The sequence below is a fragment of the Pseudorca crassidens genome, chromosome 15 (assembly GCF_039906515.1).
Source record: "Pseudorca crassidens isolate mPseCra1 chromosome 15, mPseCra1.hap1, whole genome shotgun sequence".
Lineage (NCBI taxonomy): Eukaryota > Metazoa > Chordata > Mammalia > Artiodactyla > Delphinidae > Pseudorca > Pseudorca crassidens.
The window spans coordinates 65,828,710-65,846,203 of NC_090310.1; the positions used below are offsets into that span (position 1 = coordinate 65,828,710).

Genomic DNA, 17,494 nt, shown 5'->3' on the forward strand with positions numbered 1-17,494 from the left:
TCTGTGTGGTTCTTGGGTCTGGCTGGAGCATGGGAACAACCCTCATCACAGCCACTTATCAAAGGCAGTCAGGACTGACTTTGCAGAGCCAGGTGCCCCTGGGAGCCCCACGTGGACGTCCCTGCTTAATAGGACTTGATTCAAACCAGACTGATGTTCACTCCACAGCCCCATCATCAGTCCCTCCCACCGTGGCCTTCAGGCCTTTTGGGTTCAGCCCCAGGGCTTAGATGGACCTGTCCAGGATGAGCTTCCTGGAGTCATCCTGGCCCCCAGCCTTGTGAGTTTCCGACCCCACTGGTAATAGGCCCTGGCTGCAGGCTGGGGGTTGCCACCTCAGTGGTGGCTTAAGCTGGGGCCCCTCCCTGCCACCCTGGGCTCAGTCACCTGATCCCCTCCTGCTCACTGACCCTGCGATGTGCCAAGTGCCTGCTGGCTCCTGGTGCCCAGAAGGGTACAGCCAGGTCCTTTGCAATTTCCTGGGTGGACACAGAACTGAAAAACAGGGAGGGAAGGTAGCAGTGGCCATTCTGAAGCAGGGCTAGTATCAGACTCTGGCTCTGGACCTAGTCAGGCCTTCCCATTACAGCCCTTAAGATGTGTGGGGAACCGGCCCTGAGACCTCACCACTGCACAGCCCAGGCAACCAGGGACATTAGTAGCTGGTCAGTTCAGCCAGTCATTTCTCAGGGAGTTTCAGTGTAAGAGTAGTGAGGGGAGAAGCGGAGGACAGAAAGCAGAGTAGGGCAATGACAGCAAAACTTCTGGAGGCAGCCGGACATGAGACCCAGCTCTGATGGGGCCACTTACGAGCTGTGACCTTGGACGTGTTATTGGTGGGCCCTTGTCTCATTTATGAATTGCGGGTGATATTGTCAGCTGTAGTGAGCCTTGTTTTTTTGGTCACCCGGGAACCATTCCCCCTTGTTAAGGTATCCTGGGTTTCCTCTGGGAACCTCCCCGCCCACTGTCTGCTTGTGTGATTTGGGAAGAGGGCTGATCTCCCACCCTAAGCCCCAGGGGAGGGCCCCAATCAGCATATCCCATCCCACACCCACACCCCAGTGACCCAGAGCAAGCTAGCATCTGTCAGGCCTAGGAAAGCTTTCTTTCCTTCCGGACATGCGTATGGGGAGACGTGGGGTTGCTGCAGCCGTCCTGCACTTCCGAGGAGAGACCCTGTCTGCAAATGAGCTTCCCCTGAGGACTGCAGCGCCAAGCTCAGGCAGAGAACCAGTCCTAGTGACACTGTTTGAACCCTGAGACAAACAGCACCTGAAGCCAACCAATTCCTGGGAATTACAGCTGTGTAAGCCAATAAATTCCCTTTTTGCTTAAGCCAGCTTGGGTTAGGATTTCTGTCACTTGCAGTCAAGTGTCCTAAGTGATCTGCCTTCTCTCAGGGTCGGTACAGGTTCACGGAGCACATAAAGGGCTTAGCTGCAATGGAGCAGCAGAAGCCACGGCAGGTGGGGTGAGAGGGACCCAGCCGCTGGCATGAGCAGGCGCAGCAGGTGGGCTGCTCGAGGGCCTGACACCTCGGTGGCCAGGGCTCCTCGGCTGTGACCCGCCGCGGGGCCCTGTCCTTCCCGGCAGCAGGGCCACGTGGGCAGCCTCCCATCCTGTGCATTCATGCGCCCGAGGCCACCGAAGGACACATCTGTTCTCTGCCCCTAGTGTCATTTATTATATGCAGCATGTGTTCAGGGGACAGGGTGGATACCTCGTAAGGTTTACACAGAGAAAGCAGGGAACGCCATGATGGTTCCTGTTGGTGGGAAGGACACCAGGGGCAGGAGTTGAGGAGCTGGCATTACGGGATGAGTGTCCAAGGTCAGTCAGGGGCGGTGGAGGGGGCGGACGGTAACCTGGTTGATCAGGCCAGGCCTGGTGTAGGAGACGAGGAGGAGGAAGACAGTGATCAGCGCCGCCAGCAGCAGCAGGATGCGCCAGCACCGGCGCCAGACGAAGAAGACGGAGGTCTTCAGCGGGTTCACAAACCAGTTGAAGGAGGTTTCGGGGCAGCTGCGGGGAAGCAGGTGGTGTCGGAAGGATGAGGAAGCCCCCCGGCTGCCCCCTCCCCCCTCCCCCAGGCTCTGGCCCCGCCTCCTGCACCGCACCGCCCGCACCCTTGGGCTTCTCCGAGGGCTCTGGCTCCTTGCGCCTCTTTCCCACTGGACGTTTCTCAGCCTCCTCCACAGTCAGCAGCTCAAACTCAGCCTCCACCTTCCCCTGGAAAAGGGGTGACGGAAGCCAAGTTCTTAGGCCGGCTCAGGCCTGGCCCCTGCCTGGCCCGGTTCCTGCCCTGGCCGCACCCACCGTGAGGATGTAGACGTTGCCTCCTGAGTCCAAGAACTCTTAAGTCTTCTGGCCGGCCCTTCTTCCTCTTCTTCCTCTTCTTCTTGCCAGCCTGAGCCTCCGGCACCCGCAGCTTCACTACAGGCCACCAGCCCCGCAAGCGGCGGCAGCAAAAGAGATTACGCCTTGGCCCGGCCCTGTCCCGGACCAGCCACACGGAGCAGAGCTCGGGGCCCCAGGCCCCTCGCACCATGTCCGGTAGCTGCAGCTCCAAGGATCCTGCAGGTCCAGAGCTCTCTGGGTTAGGCAGGAGCTCAAGGTCTATCTGAACCAACCTCCCCTCCCTGAGAGTGACACCAAGGAAAGCCGAGCCCAGAGGTAGGAAGTGACAAGATGGCTGAGAGCATCTTGGGGGAAGGGCAGCACAGCGGGATTGTAAATCGGGGCATCCAAAGTTAGAATGTGGCAGTCAGGCCACAGCTATGGACCACACACCACAGCCCAAATGTCAGCAGGTTGTCAGACCCTGATGATACAGGGCCCAAGGATGGGACCAGACCGCCAAAGCAGGGACTAAAGGCCATGGAGTCGAGTCCAGTGTAACCCGAGCTCAGGTCAAATTAGAGGATTGAGTGGGAGATTTGGGTGGAAATGGAGGTTATGGTGCTCAGAGCTGAATAAGTTCAGTAATTAGGCCAGAAAGCAGACCTAGAGTCTGAAATCCAGGATTGAGGATTGGGTTAGAGTAGGGAACCCAGGAGAGAGGGGACAGGGCAATGAGGGCAGAAATCGGGGCCAGGGGTTGAGGTAGGAGGGCAGCTAAGCAGTAGCAAGGAAGTCGTTCGTTGGCGGAGATGCAGTCATAGTCCCAGACCTGCAGGACCAGCACAGATGGCTGCCGGAACTCAGCTTCCTCCAGGGCAAAGGGTCCAGGCCAGCAACGGACGCTCACCTCTCGCTCGGTGGGCAGGTAGTCAAAGCGGAACACGAAGCGCCGTTGAAGTTCCCTCCCCTGTCAGAGAGTTGAAGTGAACGTCTGTCTCCTGCTTGTCTTGCTCCAGCCCCTTCGCCCAGCTGGAGCCAGGGGAAAGGTGCAGGCGGAGGGGATGGGCATCCGTGCTGGACGGAGCCCAGAAACCGGCTCCTCACCTAGCCTGCCCCTCCACTTACCACCAGACTGGTCCCTCCACCCAGCTCCGGGCGCCATCGAGGGCTTAGGGGCCAGAGCTCTGGCTCAGCCCAGGGCCCAAGCCCCTGTTTGAAATCGCACCTCAGTGCACAGCCATGTGCCCGCTCGGCCTGTAGGCCTACCTTTTCACGTAGATGTCACTCGACATCTCTCCAGTGAGTGGGTTTGCATCATCCAGAACTACATCCTCCGTGTTCCAGATGATGACTCTGAGCTCATAGCTGAGGGATGTATTGGGGGAGGGTTTTCAGACTCTCGAGAGGGGTCCTGGGAGGGGCTGCAGGAAGGACGTGGGCCAGGGCCACTGACATGCATTGAGCACCTGATGTGTGCCCAGCCGGGTGATCAGGATGTCTGTGGTCCCTTGAAGGGACAGCCCCAGGTATCACGGACCACCCCCACCCCCCCGGATGGCACCAGGAATGGTCTGCTGACCCAAGCTGGGCCAATGGGCTTCTCCCGCCCATAAATTTGGAATCAAGACCCTGAAAGGTTGACTCAAAAAGCATCAGATGCAGAGCTGGAGCCACCACAAGCCAAAGTGCTGTGCAAGCAGAGAGAGACAGTCTGCAGAGAGACACCAAGTGGGGATGACAGCACGCAGCCCCTGGGGGACAGAAGGAAGGGCTGTGACATTCTTGATCCTACCCCAAATAGCCCTGTCCTTGTCTGTCATGAGGTTTCCTGGATATCTATTGTTTTCTTTTGCCCTGTATCAATTTCCCCTCTCTTGTTGACAGCACTCTGATTTTCTGTTGGTGCTCCCACTCCACCCCGACTACTGTCAGTCTGTGTTATCCTGGCGGGGCGGACCAACGCCTCTCTGGCTCCAGAGGTTGGTATATCACCTACGACATTACCCAGGACTGGCCAGTCAATGCATTACAGCTCCCTGATCACAAAGGTTGGTTCAGGAATCAGCATTTGACCCAAGCTGGTCCAATGAGAGTCAGCTCGAGACTTTTGCTCTAACTGGGAAAGACGTGTTTTTTTTCCCTGCTCAAGTGGTCCGGTTGGTAAGATGTAAGCCTCCACTGTTAAAAGCCACTTGGACCCCAGACTGCATAAGTCTCCATGAGAGTGACACCAAGGAAAGCAGAGCCCAGAGGTAGAAAGTGACAGATTGCTGACATCTGAAGTGCACACACCCTCCACTCAGAGTAGCTCAGGTCAAAAGGGGGTTAACTGGTATTTGGACTGTTTTAGTTGCAAGTAACAGACACCCAATTCACAATGGCTTATGGAAAAAAAAAAGGGAATTTAATGGCTCACCTATCTGAAGCCTGGATCAGCTCTGCCTGCTTCATGGGGGCCCTTGCACAGGTTTTCAGAGAGCCCTTGTCCAAGATGTGGGCTGTCCAAGATGTGCCCACCCCATGGGAGGATGGACCAGGACTCTCTTACCTGATTGGCTGCCGACGCTTGATGTCAACTGGAGGTGGGGCAGGCACATCTCCGGGGAAGATGTCAATCCACACATGAAGGGATCCCTGGGGGCACAGGAAGAGGCTAAAGGGTCTTGCTGGGTCCCACCCCCCTAACGGCCCTGTGGCCAGAGGTTGTGCCTTACCCCAGGTGGAGAGAAGAGCTGGGGTCAAGAGGGCAGATCCTGGGGTATGAGGATGAAGGTGGAGTCTGAACTGGGAATTCCAGGGTTGACGTTAGCCTGAGGGTTCAGAGATGAGGCCCCAGAAGTGGAAGGCTGAGATCAAAAGTAAGATCTACTGCTCCCAGGTCCAGATCCTAGGAATCTGGGGTAGAGGTCAGGTTGGGAGTGCCAGGTCTGAGCCTTGGTGGCCCAGGGGTGGGGATCCTTCAGAACCAGAGTCCAGGGTGTGGGTATGGGGTCCAGGATGGAAGTCCAAGACTGGAGTGGGGATGCTGGGCACCAGGATCAGGAGCCGAAGTCCAAAGTGCCAGTGCCCAGGTGGAGGTCTTGGAGAAAGGGCGTCCTGGGGGCCCAGGTCCAGGACCAGGTGGGAGTCCTGGGGTTCTGGGGTTGGGTGCTGAGCCCTCCTTCAACGGCAGCAGCCCTGAGCTGCGGCGATGGTAGAGGGGCCGTGTTTCTACGTGCTCAGGTACCAGCTGGATCCCAAGCCCAGGCGTCTCCTGCCAGCGCCGCAGCACCAGCAATGCCTGGGGCTCCTCAGGGACCTCACTTGCCACCTCGGAGTCCCCACTACCTGCAACAAGAGGTGTGTGAGCTTGGGTTCCGCACAGTTCCCGACTCTCCTCCCTTCCTCCCCCTGCCCTCAGTAGACGCTCTAGGCTGAGGCAGCTGCTGCATCGGACAAACCCACGGGCTGGGAGGGCAAGTCCACAATGCACAGAAAGCTCTAACAACTTTTGCCAGTGAAAAGCCAGCAGTCAGGGGGACAGTGGGGTTGGAGGCTTTGTGGCCTCTGTGCAGACCTTGCTTAGAGAACAGACCACTGGCTATATATGAAGCATGAGCTAAATTCTGCATCCGTATTTTACGTTGTATGGGACCCCTGTGTCCCCAGTTAGCTACGGCTCCGAGGGGTTCGCTAGGGCTCCCTGGAGATCTCACACTCACCAACAAAGACCACTTTCTCTCCACTATCATCCTTACTCAGCCAAAACTCAGCTCCTCTGCTTGCAGAGGGAGGCGGGCTCTTTGTGGGGCACACTAGGCTGGGCACCAGGGTCCCCCTGTACCTTGTTCTTCCATCTTGCTCCCTCTGGACTGTGCAGCGGAGAGGGGCTGGTACCTGGGGGCAGGGTCTCTGGCGGTGTCAGAAAGAGTTTGCTGCCCACCTTGACAGCCCCGGCTCGGTATTCAGGTGGGGGGAGGCCATAGGGTAGGCACAGCACCGCCAGGATCTGCGAAGGCCGAAATGCGTCACGCCAGGCACTGTAGCCATCCCTGCGGCAGAAAAGGAATGTGCCTCAGTTGGATCCAGGATATGAACGTACTTGGGCACAGGGGCAGGGATGGGTGCCCTTGAGGACTTGGGATCCAGGTTTGTAACTCCTCTGCGGGACAGGTTAGCCCTCGCTTACGGTAACGGTGAAAATCAAATATGCATGGCAGGTGCTCCTGTGAAGGAGATACTGATATTACCCGTCTTTCAGATGAGGAAACTGAAGCTCAGGAAAGCCAAGTGACTTATTAGTTACAGGATCCCAACTCCCAAGCCCATTTCTTGACCATTAAGCTATAATGTCTTGGTCGCAGGGGAGTCCCCTTCTATGAAATCAAAGGATCTGGACAGGCAGGTGGGATGCGAACTTGAATGTCTTTGGTCAGACTTAGAATGACTCCTGAGGGCCCTGTTGGACTCACACGTCATACTGGGACGGCAGCCCACAGTTCGCCCTGTGGTGGCTATAGAATCGGTTTTCCAGATCAACATGGGTCTCTCTGATGAGGTCATCAGAACCCACGAGATCATGATCAAACACAGCCACGGTCAACTCTGGCTCAGCAGGGAGAGAGATGCTGAGCTCTAGGGCCCTGGCCAGGAGAGAGCGTGATGAGAACACCTCCACACCCTAGGAGGAGGTCTTGTGAGGGGTAGGGGTGTGAGGGGACTCAACAGCTTCTGTCCATTCCCCCACACCACATCAGCTGCCTGAGTGAGAGCCACAGGGCGGGATGGCAAAGTTGCTCTCCATTCCCAAGCCCAGGGCCCAGCCTCACTCTCCAAAGATGGGGTTCAGCTACTTGAGGATGTAGTGCTCCTTGGTGTCCAGCCACTCCCAGCCAGCGCTCACCACCACATAGGGGTGTGCTTTGCCGTTGGCGTCCGCAGGAGCCAGGTTGGTAGCCTAGGGAGACAGTATGGGGTGGAAATGAAAGAAATGTCATTGTCATAACCCAAGGTGGCTCTTGCCAGATCTAATCTCCGATTGAGTGTAAACAGGAAGTTACCAGGGAGAGATCTTCCACCTCAAGGAGTTAGCTGAGAGGTTGCACAAGATGACTTTTACTTACTTTCAAATTAATTATTGAAATACTTAAGACATACAAGTATAACAAAAGCTATAATGAAACAGAAAATATGTGGAAAGATGTATACCCTTATACATCTTACTATTCAATTTGTAACTTTCCATATTGTTTGACCTTCATTTTTTTACAATGAGCATATTTTACATTTTATTCCTTTTTTTACTTTTTAAATTAAGAATATTTTAACTAAATAAAAATAATTACAATTTTTTAATTGTATTAAAAAATAATACAATGAGCATGTGTGTGCCCTGTTTCATAAATTAAACACTACCGACAAATGTCCCCTGAGTCTCCTGAGTCCCCCTGACCTGACTTAATTCCTTTTTCATCCCTGAAGTAGCCAGACCCTTTATTTGGGGTTTCTCACTCACAGAAAAAAAAAAGGAAAAATACTTTTACTACATATACATACGTCCCTAAGCAATATATAGCACTATATTGCATGGTTTAAACTATATTTAGAAAACTTACTTTTTCTGTTTTTGATAACTGTGTAATTAAGTAAATTCATAACTTATGCATAAATTACTGAAGTATAATTTATACACAGCAATATATTTTTAGTCTTTTTACACTCCTACCTGCCATGTATGAGAGTTCCAGTTGCCCCACATCTTTCACACCTGGTATCGTCAGTCTTTTTATTTTCGTCAATCTAGCGCTTGTGAAATTGTAGCTAATTGTGGTTTTAATTTGCATTTCCCTGCTGATGAAGCACGTTGAGCATCTTTGCATGTGCTTATTGGCCTTATATATATATTTGCTTTTGTGAAGTGACTGTTCAAATTTTTTGCTCCATTATTGAGTTTTAAATTTAAAAACATTACACTTTTAATTTCTAAACATTCTAACTGGGCCTTTCAACTTGCTGTTTATTTTTAGTAGTCTCTTGTTCCTTGCTCATTTTAAATTCATTCTTTTATTTCTTTAAACGTTTCATATATACTTATTTTACATTCTCTATCTAGTCATTCCAATATCAACGACCTTGGGGGTCTGGAATGTGTTGTTATTTTTGCTAATTCTTACTCATGGTGACTTTTTTTTTTTAAACATCTTTATTGGTGTATAATTGCTTTACAGTGGTGTGTTCATTTCTGGTTTATAACAAAGTGAATCAGCTATACATATACATATATCCCCATATCTCCTCCCTCTTGCGTCTCCCTCCCACCCTCCCATGGTGGCTTTTTTCTTTATATTTCAGTACTTTTTAATCATGATTCATGTTTCGTTTAACTCATGCTGAGGGGCTGTTGTGGGTGTTCTCTGCCAGAGAGAGTTTGTTTTCACTCCTGCCAGTTTCCTAGGCAAACTACCAGCCTGCAGCCACTTTAAAATAAATCCTCCACTTGAGGTTTTGGGGATCACACAGATGGTGGGAACTCAGGCCCTGAACTGTATTAGAGCCAGCTTGTGGTCATGGATGCTAGGGGAAACTTTTTCCCCTCTAACCAATGCCAAGTTTAAGACAGGCAAGTTTCCTTGGTGTCTCCTTCTGCCTTTCAAGTTCCTATTTTTGTTCATCCTTATGCAGAGGGTGTAATTTTGGGGGCTCCACTTTATATAAGGCCGTTCAGTCAAACTCCTCCCCTAGGTAGCCCCAGGACTTCATCTTCTGTCCTCACTGCCTGTCAACCATCCACGAGGAAGATGAGGTTTCCCAGGTCAGCAGTAAGTGTGGGGTGAAAGCCAGCTTTAGCATTCCTTTTCCCTAGGTCCCTGTTATTAACTATATTTTCTTGTTTTCTGTAATCTTGATGCTGTGGTATCTGGAGCCATACTGGCCCGGGAGAAACTGCACCTGTCAGGGATACTAATTCCTAGAGTTAGCAAACAACACACCTGCCAGAGCACCTTTCATATACAAACCAACCAATCTAGAGCCCATACAATGTCCAACCACCTCCTCTATCTGGCTCTTATACTCCAGGAAGTAATATTCCTCTGCCCTAATCATCCTCAGGGCCAGGTTCCAGACAACAAGAGACAGTGAGACAGCCCCCGTACCCCAGAGCCCACAGGAATTATTCAAACTAGCCAATCCTAAGCCTGCTTACACTGCCTTGTCCTGCCTTTACTGCAGAAACCACAATAAAGGCTCTGGCCCTCACACTTCCCTTCCTCCTTCTGCCTCTGAACTGGCCCTCGTGCTTCCCCGTGTGGCCCTGCAGGGTACAGCATGCACCACCACCCCCCACACACAGAAAACTGAAACAACAGACTATCTTTTCAATGGCAACCATCTCCTGATCTGTTGGCTTCACCAAACATGGATAAGAACAAAATCCTGGGTACGTTTTAAAGCAGTTCCTGCTTTTATTCTGTTTTTTTTTTTTTTTTTTCCACTCTAAAATCTCTTACTTTCTTGGAAGCTCAGCATTGCATTTAAAAGGTTTTTTAAAAATAAATTTATTTACTTACGGGAAGATGGCGGAAGAGTAAGACGCGGAGATCACATTCCTCCCCATAGATACACCAGAAATACATCTACACGTGGAACAACTCCTACAGAAAACCTACTGAACGCTGGCAGAAGACCTCAGACCTCCCAAAAGGCAAGAAACCCCCCACGTACCTGGGCAGGGCAAAAGAAAAAAGAATAAACAGAGACAAAAGGATAGGGACGGGTCCTGCACCAGTGGGAGGGAGGTGTGAAGGATGAAAAGTGTCCACACACTAGGAAGCCCCTTCGCGGGCGGAAACTGCGGGTGGCGGAGAGGGGGAGCTTCGGGGCCGCGGAGTAGAGCACAGCAACAAGGGTGCGGAGGGCAAAGCGGAGAGATTCCAGCGCAGAGGATCAGGGCCGACCGGCACTCACCAGCCCGAGAGGCTTGTCTGCTCCCCCGCCGGAGCGGGCGGGGCTTCGGTCGGAGCGCAGGGAGAGGACTGGGGTTGGCAGCGTGAACACAGGCTGCAGGGGGTTAGTGCGCCACGGCTGGCCGGGAGGGAGTCCGGGGAAAAGTCTGGACCTGCAGAAGAGGCAAGAGACTTTTTCTTCCCTCTTTATTTCCTGGTGCGCGAGGAGAGGGGATTAAGAGCGCCGCTTAAAGGAACTCCAGAGACGGGCGCGAGCCGTGGCTAAAAGCGCGGACCCCAGAGACGGGCATGAGACGCTAAGGCTGCTGCTGCCGCCACCAAGAAGCCTGTGTGCGACACAGGTCACTATTCCACACACCCCTTCCGGGGAGCCTTGCAGCCCGCCACTGCCAGGGTCCCGGGATCCAGGGACAACTACCCCGGGAGAACGCACGGCGCGCCTCAGGCTGGTGCAACGTCACGCTGGCCTCTGCCGCTGCAGGTCACTCCGTGACCCTCCCTACCCCCGGCCTGAGTGAGCCAGAGCCTCCGAATCAGCGGCTCCTTTAACCACGTCCTGTCTAAGCAAAGAACAGACGCCTTCCGGCGTCCTACACGCATAGGCGGGGCCAAATCCAAAACTGAGCCCCTGGGAGCTGTGAGAACAAAGAAGAGAAAGGGAAATCTCTCCCAGCAGCCGCAGAAGCAGCGGATTAAAGCTCCACAATCAACCTGATGTACCCTGCATCTGTGGAATACATGAATAGACAATGAATCATCCCAAATTAAGGAGGTGGACTTTGAGAGCAAGATTTATTATTCTTTCCCCTTTTCCTTTTTTTGTGTGTATGTGTATGCTTCTGTGTGAGATTTTGTCTGTATAGCTTTGCTTCCACCATTTGTTCCAGGGTTCTATCCATCCGTATTTTTGTTTTTTGGGTTTTTTTTCTCTTAATAATTATTTTTTTATTTTAATAACTTTATTATATTTTATCTTACTTTATTTTATTTTACTTTATCTTCTTTCTTTCTTTTTTTCCTTCCTTCCCTCCTTCCTTCCTTGCTCCCTCCCTCCCTCCCTCCTTTCTTTCTTTCTTTCTACTTCTAGTAATTCTTTCTTTCTACTTTTTCTCCATTTTCTTCTGAGCTGTGTGGATGAAAGGCTCTTGGTGCTGCAGCCAGGAGTTAGTGCTGTGCCTCTGAGGTGGGAGAGCCAACTTCAGGACACTGGTCCACAAGAGACCTCCCAGCTGCACATAATATCAAACGGCGAAAAGATCCCAGAGATCTCCATCTCAACACCAGCACCCAGCTTCACTCAACGACCAGCAAGCTACAGTGCTGGACATCCTATGCCAAACAATTAGCAAGACAGGAACACAACACCACCCATTAGCAGAGAGGCTGCCCAAAATCATAATAAGTCAACAGACACCCCAAAACACACCACCAGACGTGGACCTGCCCACCAGAAAGACAAGATCCAGCCTCATCCACCAGAACACAGGCACTAGTCCCCTCCACCAGGAAGCCTACACAACCCACTGAACCAACCTTAGCCACTGGGGACAGACACCAAAAACAACAGGAACTACAAACCTGCAGCCTGCAAAAAGGAGACCCCAAACACAGTAAGATAAGCAAAATGAAAAGACAGAAAAACACACAGCAGATGAAGGAGCAAGATAAAAACCCACCAGACCTAACAAATGAAGAGGAAATAGGCAGTCTACCTGAAAAAGAATTCAGAATAATGATAGTAAAGATGATCCAAAATCTTGGAAATAGAATAGACAAAATGCAAGAAACATTTAACAAGGACCTAGAAGAACTAAAGATGAAACAAACAATGATGAACAACACAATAAATGAAATGAAAAATACTCTAGATGGGATCAATAGAATAACTGAGGCAGAAGAACGGATAAGTGACCTGGAAGATAAAATGGCGAAAATAACTAATGCAGAGCAGAATAAAGAAAAAAGAATGAAAAGAACTGAGAACAGTCTCAGAGACCTCTGGGACAACATTAAACACACAAACATTCAAATTATAGGGGTTCCAGAAGAAGAGAAAAAGAAAGGGACTGAGAAAATATTTGAAGAGATTATAGTTGAAAACTTCCCTAATATGGGAAAGGAAATAGTTAATCAAGTCCAGGAAGCACAGAGAGTCCCATACAGGATAAATCCAAGGAGAAATACGCCAAGACACATATTAATCAAACTGTCAAAAATTAAATACAAAGAAAACATATTAAAAGCAGCAAGGGAAAAACAACAAATAACACACAAGGGAATCCCCATAAGGTTAACAGCTGATCTTTCAGCAGAAACTCTGCAAGCCAGAAGGGAGTGGCAGGACATATTGAAAGTGATGAAAGAGAAAAACCTGCAACCAAGATTACTCTACCCAGCAAGGATCTCATTCAGATTTGATGGAGAAATTAAAACCTTTACAGACAAGCAAAAGCTGAGAGAGTTCAGCACCACCAAACCAGCTATACAACAACTGCTAAAGGAACTTCTCTAGGCAAGAAACACAAGAGAAGGAAAAGACCTACAATAACGAACCCAAAACAATTAAGAAAATAGGAATAGGAACATACATATCAATAATTACCTTAAATGTAAATGGACTAAATGCTCCCACCAAAAGACACAGATTGGCTGAATGGATACAAAAATAAGACGCATATATTTGCTGTCTACAAGAGACCCACTTCAGACCTAGAGACACATACAGACTGAAAGTAAGGGGATGGAAAAAGGTATTTCATGCAAATGGAAACCAAAAGAAAGCTGGAGTAGCAATTCTCATATCAGACAAAATAGACTTTAAAATAAAGACTATTAGAAGAGACAAAGAAGGACACTACATAAGGATCAAGGGATTGATCCAAGAAGAAGATATAACAATTGTAAATATTTATGCACCCAACATAGGAGCACCTCAATACATAAGGCAAATACTAACAGCCATAAAAGGGGAAATCGACAGTAACACATTCATAGTAGGGGACTTTAACACCCCACTTTCACCAATGGACAGATCATCCAAAATGAAAATAAATAAGGAAACCCAAGCTTTAAATGATACATTAAACAAGATGGACTTAATTGATATTTATAGGACATTCCATCCAAAAACAACAGAATACACATTTTTCTCTAGTGCTCATGGAACATTCTCCAGGATAGATCATATCTTGGGTCACAAATCAAGCCTTGGTAAATTTAAGAAAATTGAAATTGTATCAAGTATCTTTTCCGACCACAATGCTATGAGACTAGATATCAATTACAGGAAAAGATCTGTAAAAAATACAAACACATGGAGGCTAAACAATACACTACTTAATAACGAAGTGATCACTGAAGAAATCAAAGAGGAAATCAAAAAATACCTAGAAACAAATGACAATGGAGACACGACGACTCAAAATCTATGGGATGTAGCAAAAGCAGTTCTAAGAGGGAAGTTTATAGCAATACAATCCTACCTTAAGAAACAGGAAACAGGGCTTCCCTGGTGGCGCAGTGGTTGAGAGTCCGCCTGCCGATGGAGGGGACATGGGTTCGTGCCCCGGTCCGGGAAGATCCCACATGCCGCGGAGCAGCTGGTCCCGTGAGCCATGACCGCTGAGCCTGTGCGTCCGGAGCCTGTGCTCCGCAACGGGAGAGGCCACAGCAGTGAGAGGCCCGCGTACCGCAAAAAAAAAAGAAACAGGAAACATCTCGAATAAACAACCTAAACTTGCACCTAAAGCAATTAGAGAAAGAAGAACAAAAAAACCCCAAACTTAGCAGAAGGAAAGAAATCATAAAAATCAGATCAGAAATAAATGAAAAAGAAATGAAGGAAATGATAGCAAAGATCAATAAAACTAAAAGCTGGTTCTTTGAGAAGATAAACAAAATTGATAAACCATTAGCCAGACTCATCAAGAAAAAAAGAGAGAAGACTGAAATCAGTAGAATTAGAAATGAAAAAGGAGAAGTAACAATTGACACTGCAGAAATACAAAAGATCATGAGAGATTACTACAAGCAACTCTATGCCAATAAAATGGACAACCTGGAAGAAATGGACAAATTCTTAGAAAGGCACAACCTGCCAAGACTGAATCAGGAAGAAATAGAAAATATGAACAGACCAATCACAAGCACTGAAATTGAAACTGCGATTAAAAATCTTCTAACAAACAAAAGCCCAGGACCAGATGGCTTCACAGGCGAATTCTATCAAACATTTAGAGAAGAGCTAACACCTATCCTTCTCAAACTCTTCCAAAATATAGCAGAGGGAGGAACACTCCCCAACTCATTCTACGAGGCCACCATCACCCTGATACCAAAACCAGACAAGGATGTCACAAAGAAAGAAAACTACAGGCCAATATCACTGATGAACACAGATGCAAAAATCCTCAACAAAATACTAGCAAACAGAATCCAACAGCACATTAAATGGATCACACACCATGATCAAGTGGGGGTTATTCCAGGAATGCAAGGATTCTTCAATATACGCAAATCAATCAATGTGATACACCATATTAACAAACTGAAGGAGAAAAACCATATGATCATCTCAAGAGATGCAGAGAAAGCTTTTGACAAAATTCAACACCAATTTATGATAAAAACCCTGCAGAAAGTAGGCATAGAGGGAACTTTCCTCAACATAATAAAGGCCATATATGACAAACCCACAGCCAACATTGTCCTCAATGGTGAAAAACTGAAAGCATTTCCTCTAAGATCAGGAACAAGACAAGGTTGCCCACTCTCACCACTCTTATTCAACATAGTTTGGGAAGTTTTAGCCACAGCAATCAGAGAAAAAAAGGAAATAAAAGGAATCCAAATCGGAAAAGCAGAAGTAAAGCTGTCACTATTTGCAGATGACATGATACTATACATAGAGAATCCTAAAGATGCTACCAGAAAACTACTAGAGCTAATCAATGAATTTGGTAAAGTAGCAGGATACAAAATTAATGCACAGAAATCTTTGGCATTCCTATACACTAAGGATGAAAAATCTGAAAGTGAAATCAAGAAAACACTCCCATTTACCATTGCAACAAAAAGAATAAAATATCTAGGAATAAACCTACCTAAGGAGACAAAAGACCTGTATGCAGAAAATTATAAGACACTGATGAAAGAAATTAAAGATGATACAAATAGATGGAGAGATATACCATGTTCTTGGATTGGAAGAATCAACATTGTGAAAATGACTCTACTACCCAAATCAATCTACAGATTCAATGCAATCCCTATTCAAACTACCACTGGCATTTTTCACAGAACTAGAACAAAAAATTTCACAATTTGTATGGAAACACAAAAGACCCCAAATAGCCAAAGCAATCTTGAGAACGAAAAATGGAGCTGGAGGAATCAGGCGTCCTGACTTCAGACTGTACTACAAAGCTACAGTAATCAAGACAGTATGGTACTGGCACAAAAACAGAAATATAGATCAATGGAACAGGATAGAAAGCCCAGAGATAAACCCACGCACATATGGTCACCTTATTTTTGATAAAGGAGGCAGGAATGTACAGTGGAGAAAGGACAGCCTCTTCAATAAGTGGTGCTGGGAAAACTGGACAGCTACATGTAAAAGTATGAGATTAGATCACTCCCTAACACCATACACAAAAATAAGCTCAAAATGGATTAAAGACCTAAATGTAAGGCCAGAAACTATCAAACTCTTAGAGGAAAAGATAGGCAGGACACTCTATGAGATAAATCACAGCAAGGTCCTTTTTGACCCATCTCCTAGAGAAATGGAAATAAAAACAAAAATAAACAAATGGGACCTAATGAAACTTAAAAGCTTTTGCACAGCAAAGGAAACCATAAACAAGACCAAAAGACAACCCTCAGAATGGGAGAAAATATTTGCAAATGAAGCAACTGACAAAGGATTGATCTCCAAAATTTATAAGCAGCTCATGCAGCTTAATAACAAAAAAACAAACAACCCAATCCAAAAATTGGCAGAAGACCTAAATAGACATTTCTCCAAAGAAGATATACAGATTGCCAACAAACACATGAAAGAATGCTCAACATCACTAATCATTAGAGAAATGCAAATCAAAACTACAATGAGATATCATCTCACACCAGTCAGAATGGCCATCATCAAAAAATCTAGAAACAATAAATGCTGGAGAGGGTGTGGAGAAAAGGGAACCCTCTTACACTGTTGGTAGGAATGTAAATTGATACAGCCACTGTGGAGAACAGTATGGAGGTTCCTTAAAAAACTACAAATAGGGCTTCCCTGGTGGCGCAGTGGTTGAGAGTCCAACTGCCGATGCAGGGGACACGGGTTCGTGCCCCAGTCTGGGAAGATCCCACATGCCGTGGAGCGGCTGGGCCCGTGAGCCATGGCCGCTGAGCCTGCGCGTCCAGAGCCTGTGCTCCGCGACGAGAGAGACCACAGCAGTGAGAAGCCCGCGTACCGCAAAAAACAAAACAAAACAAAAAAAAACTACAAATAGAACTACCATATGACCCAGTAATCCCACTACTAGGCATATACCCTGAGAAAACCATAATTCAAAAAGCATCATGTACCAAAATGTTCATTGCAGCTCTATTTACAATAGCCCAGAGATGGAAACAACCTAAGTGTCCATCATTGGATGAATGGATAAAGAAGATGTGGCACATATATACAATGGAATATTACTCAGCCATAAAAAGAAACTAAATTGAACTATTTGTAATGAGGTGGATAGACCTAGAGTCTGTCATACAGAGTGAAGTAAGTCAGAAAGAGAGAGACAAATACCGTATGCTAACACATATGTATGGAATATAAGGGAAAAAAATGTCATGAAGAACCTAGGGGTGAAATAGGAATAAAGACACAGACTTACTAGAGAATGGACTTGAGGATATGGGGAGGGGGAAGGGTAAACTGTGACAAAGCGAGAGAGAGGCATGGACATATATACACTACCAAACGTAAGGTAGATAGCTAGTGGGAAGCAGCCGCATAGCACAGGGAGATCAGCTCGGTGCTTTGTGACCGCCTGGAGGGCTGGGATAGGGAGGGTGGAAGGGAGGGAGACGCAAGCGGGAAGAGATATGGGAACATATGTATATATATAACTGATTCATTTTGTTGTGAAGCTGAAACTAACATACCATTGTAAAGCAATTATACTCCAGTAAAGATGTTAAAATGAAAAAAA

At 47.9% G+C, this 17,494-nt stretch overlaps 1 protein-coding gene across 1 annotated transcript in view; it reads right to left on the minus strand.

The window, feature by feature from the left end:
• Positions 1-121: 121 nt before the first annotated feature.
• LOC137208058 (fer-1-like protein 4) overlaps positions 122-17,494 on the minus strand; it is a 48,726-nt gene continuing 31,353 nt past the window's right edge. Inside the window, 12 exon segments of the mRNA XM_067708507.1 lie at positions 122-2,028; positions 2,135-2,232; positions 2,320-2,358; positions 2,360-2,579; positions 3,135-3,293; positions 3,295-3,372; positions 3,610-3,708; positions 4,892-4,996; positions 5,511-5,639; positions 6,225-6,374; positions 6,771-6,965; positions 7,152-7,279. Coding sequence (XP_067564608.1) covers positions 1,839-2,028; positions 2,135-2,232; positions 2,320-2,358; positions 2,360-2,579; positions 3,135-3,293; positions 3,295-3,372; positions 3,610-3,708; positions 4,892-4,996; positions 5,511-5,639; positions 6,225-6,374; positions 6,771-6,965; positions 7,152-7,279 — 1,590 coding nt within the window. The 3' untranslated portion in view covers positions 122-1,838.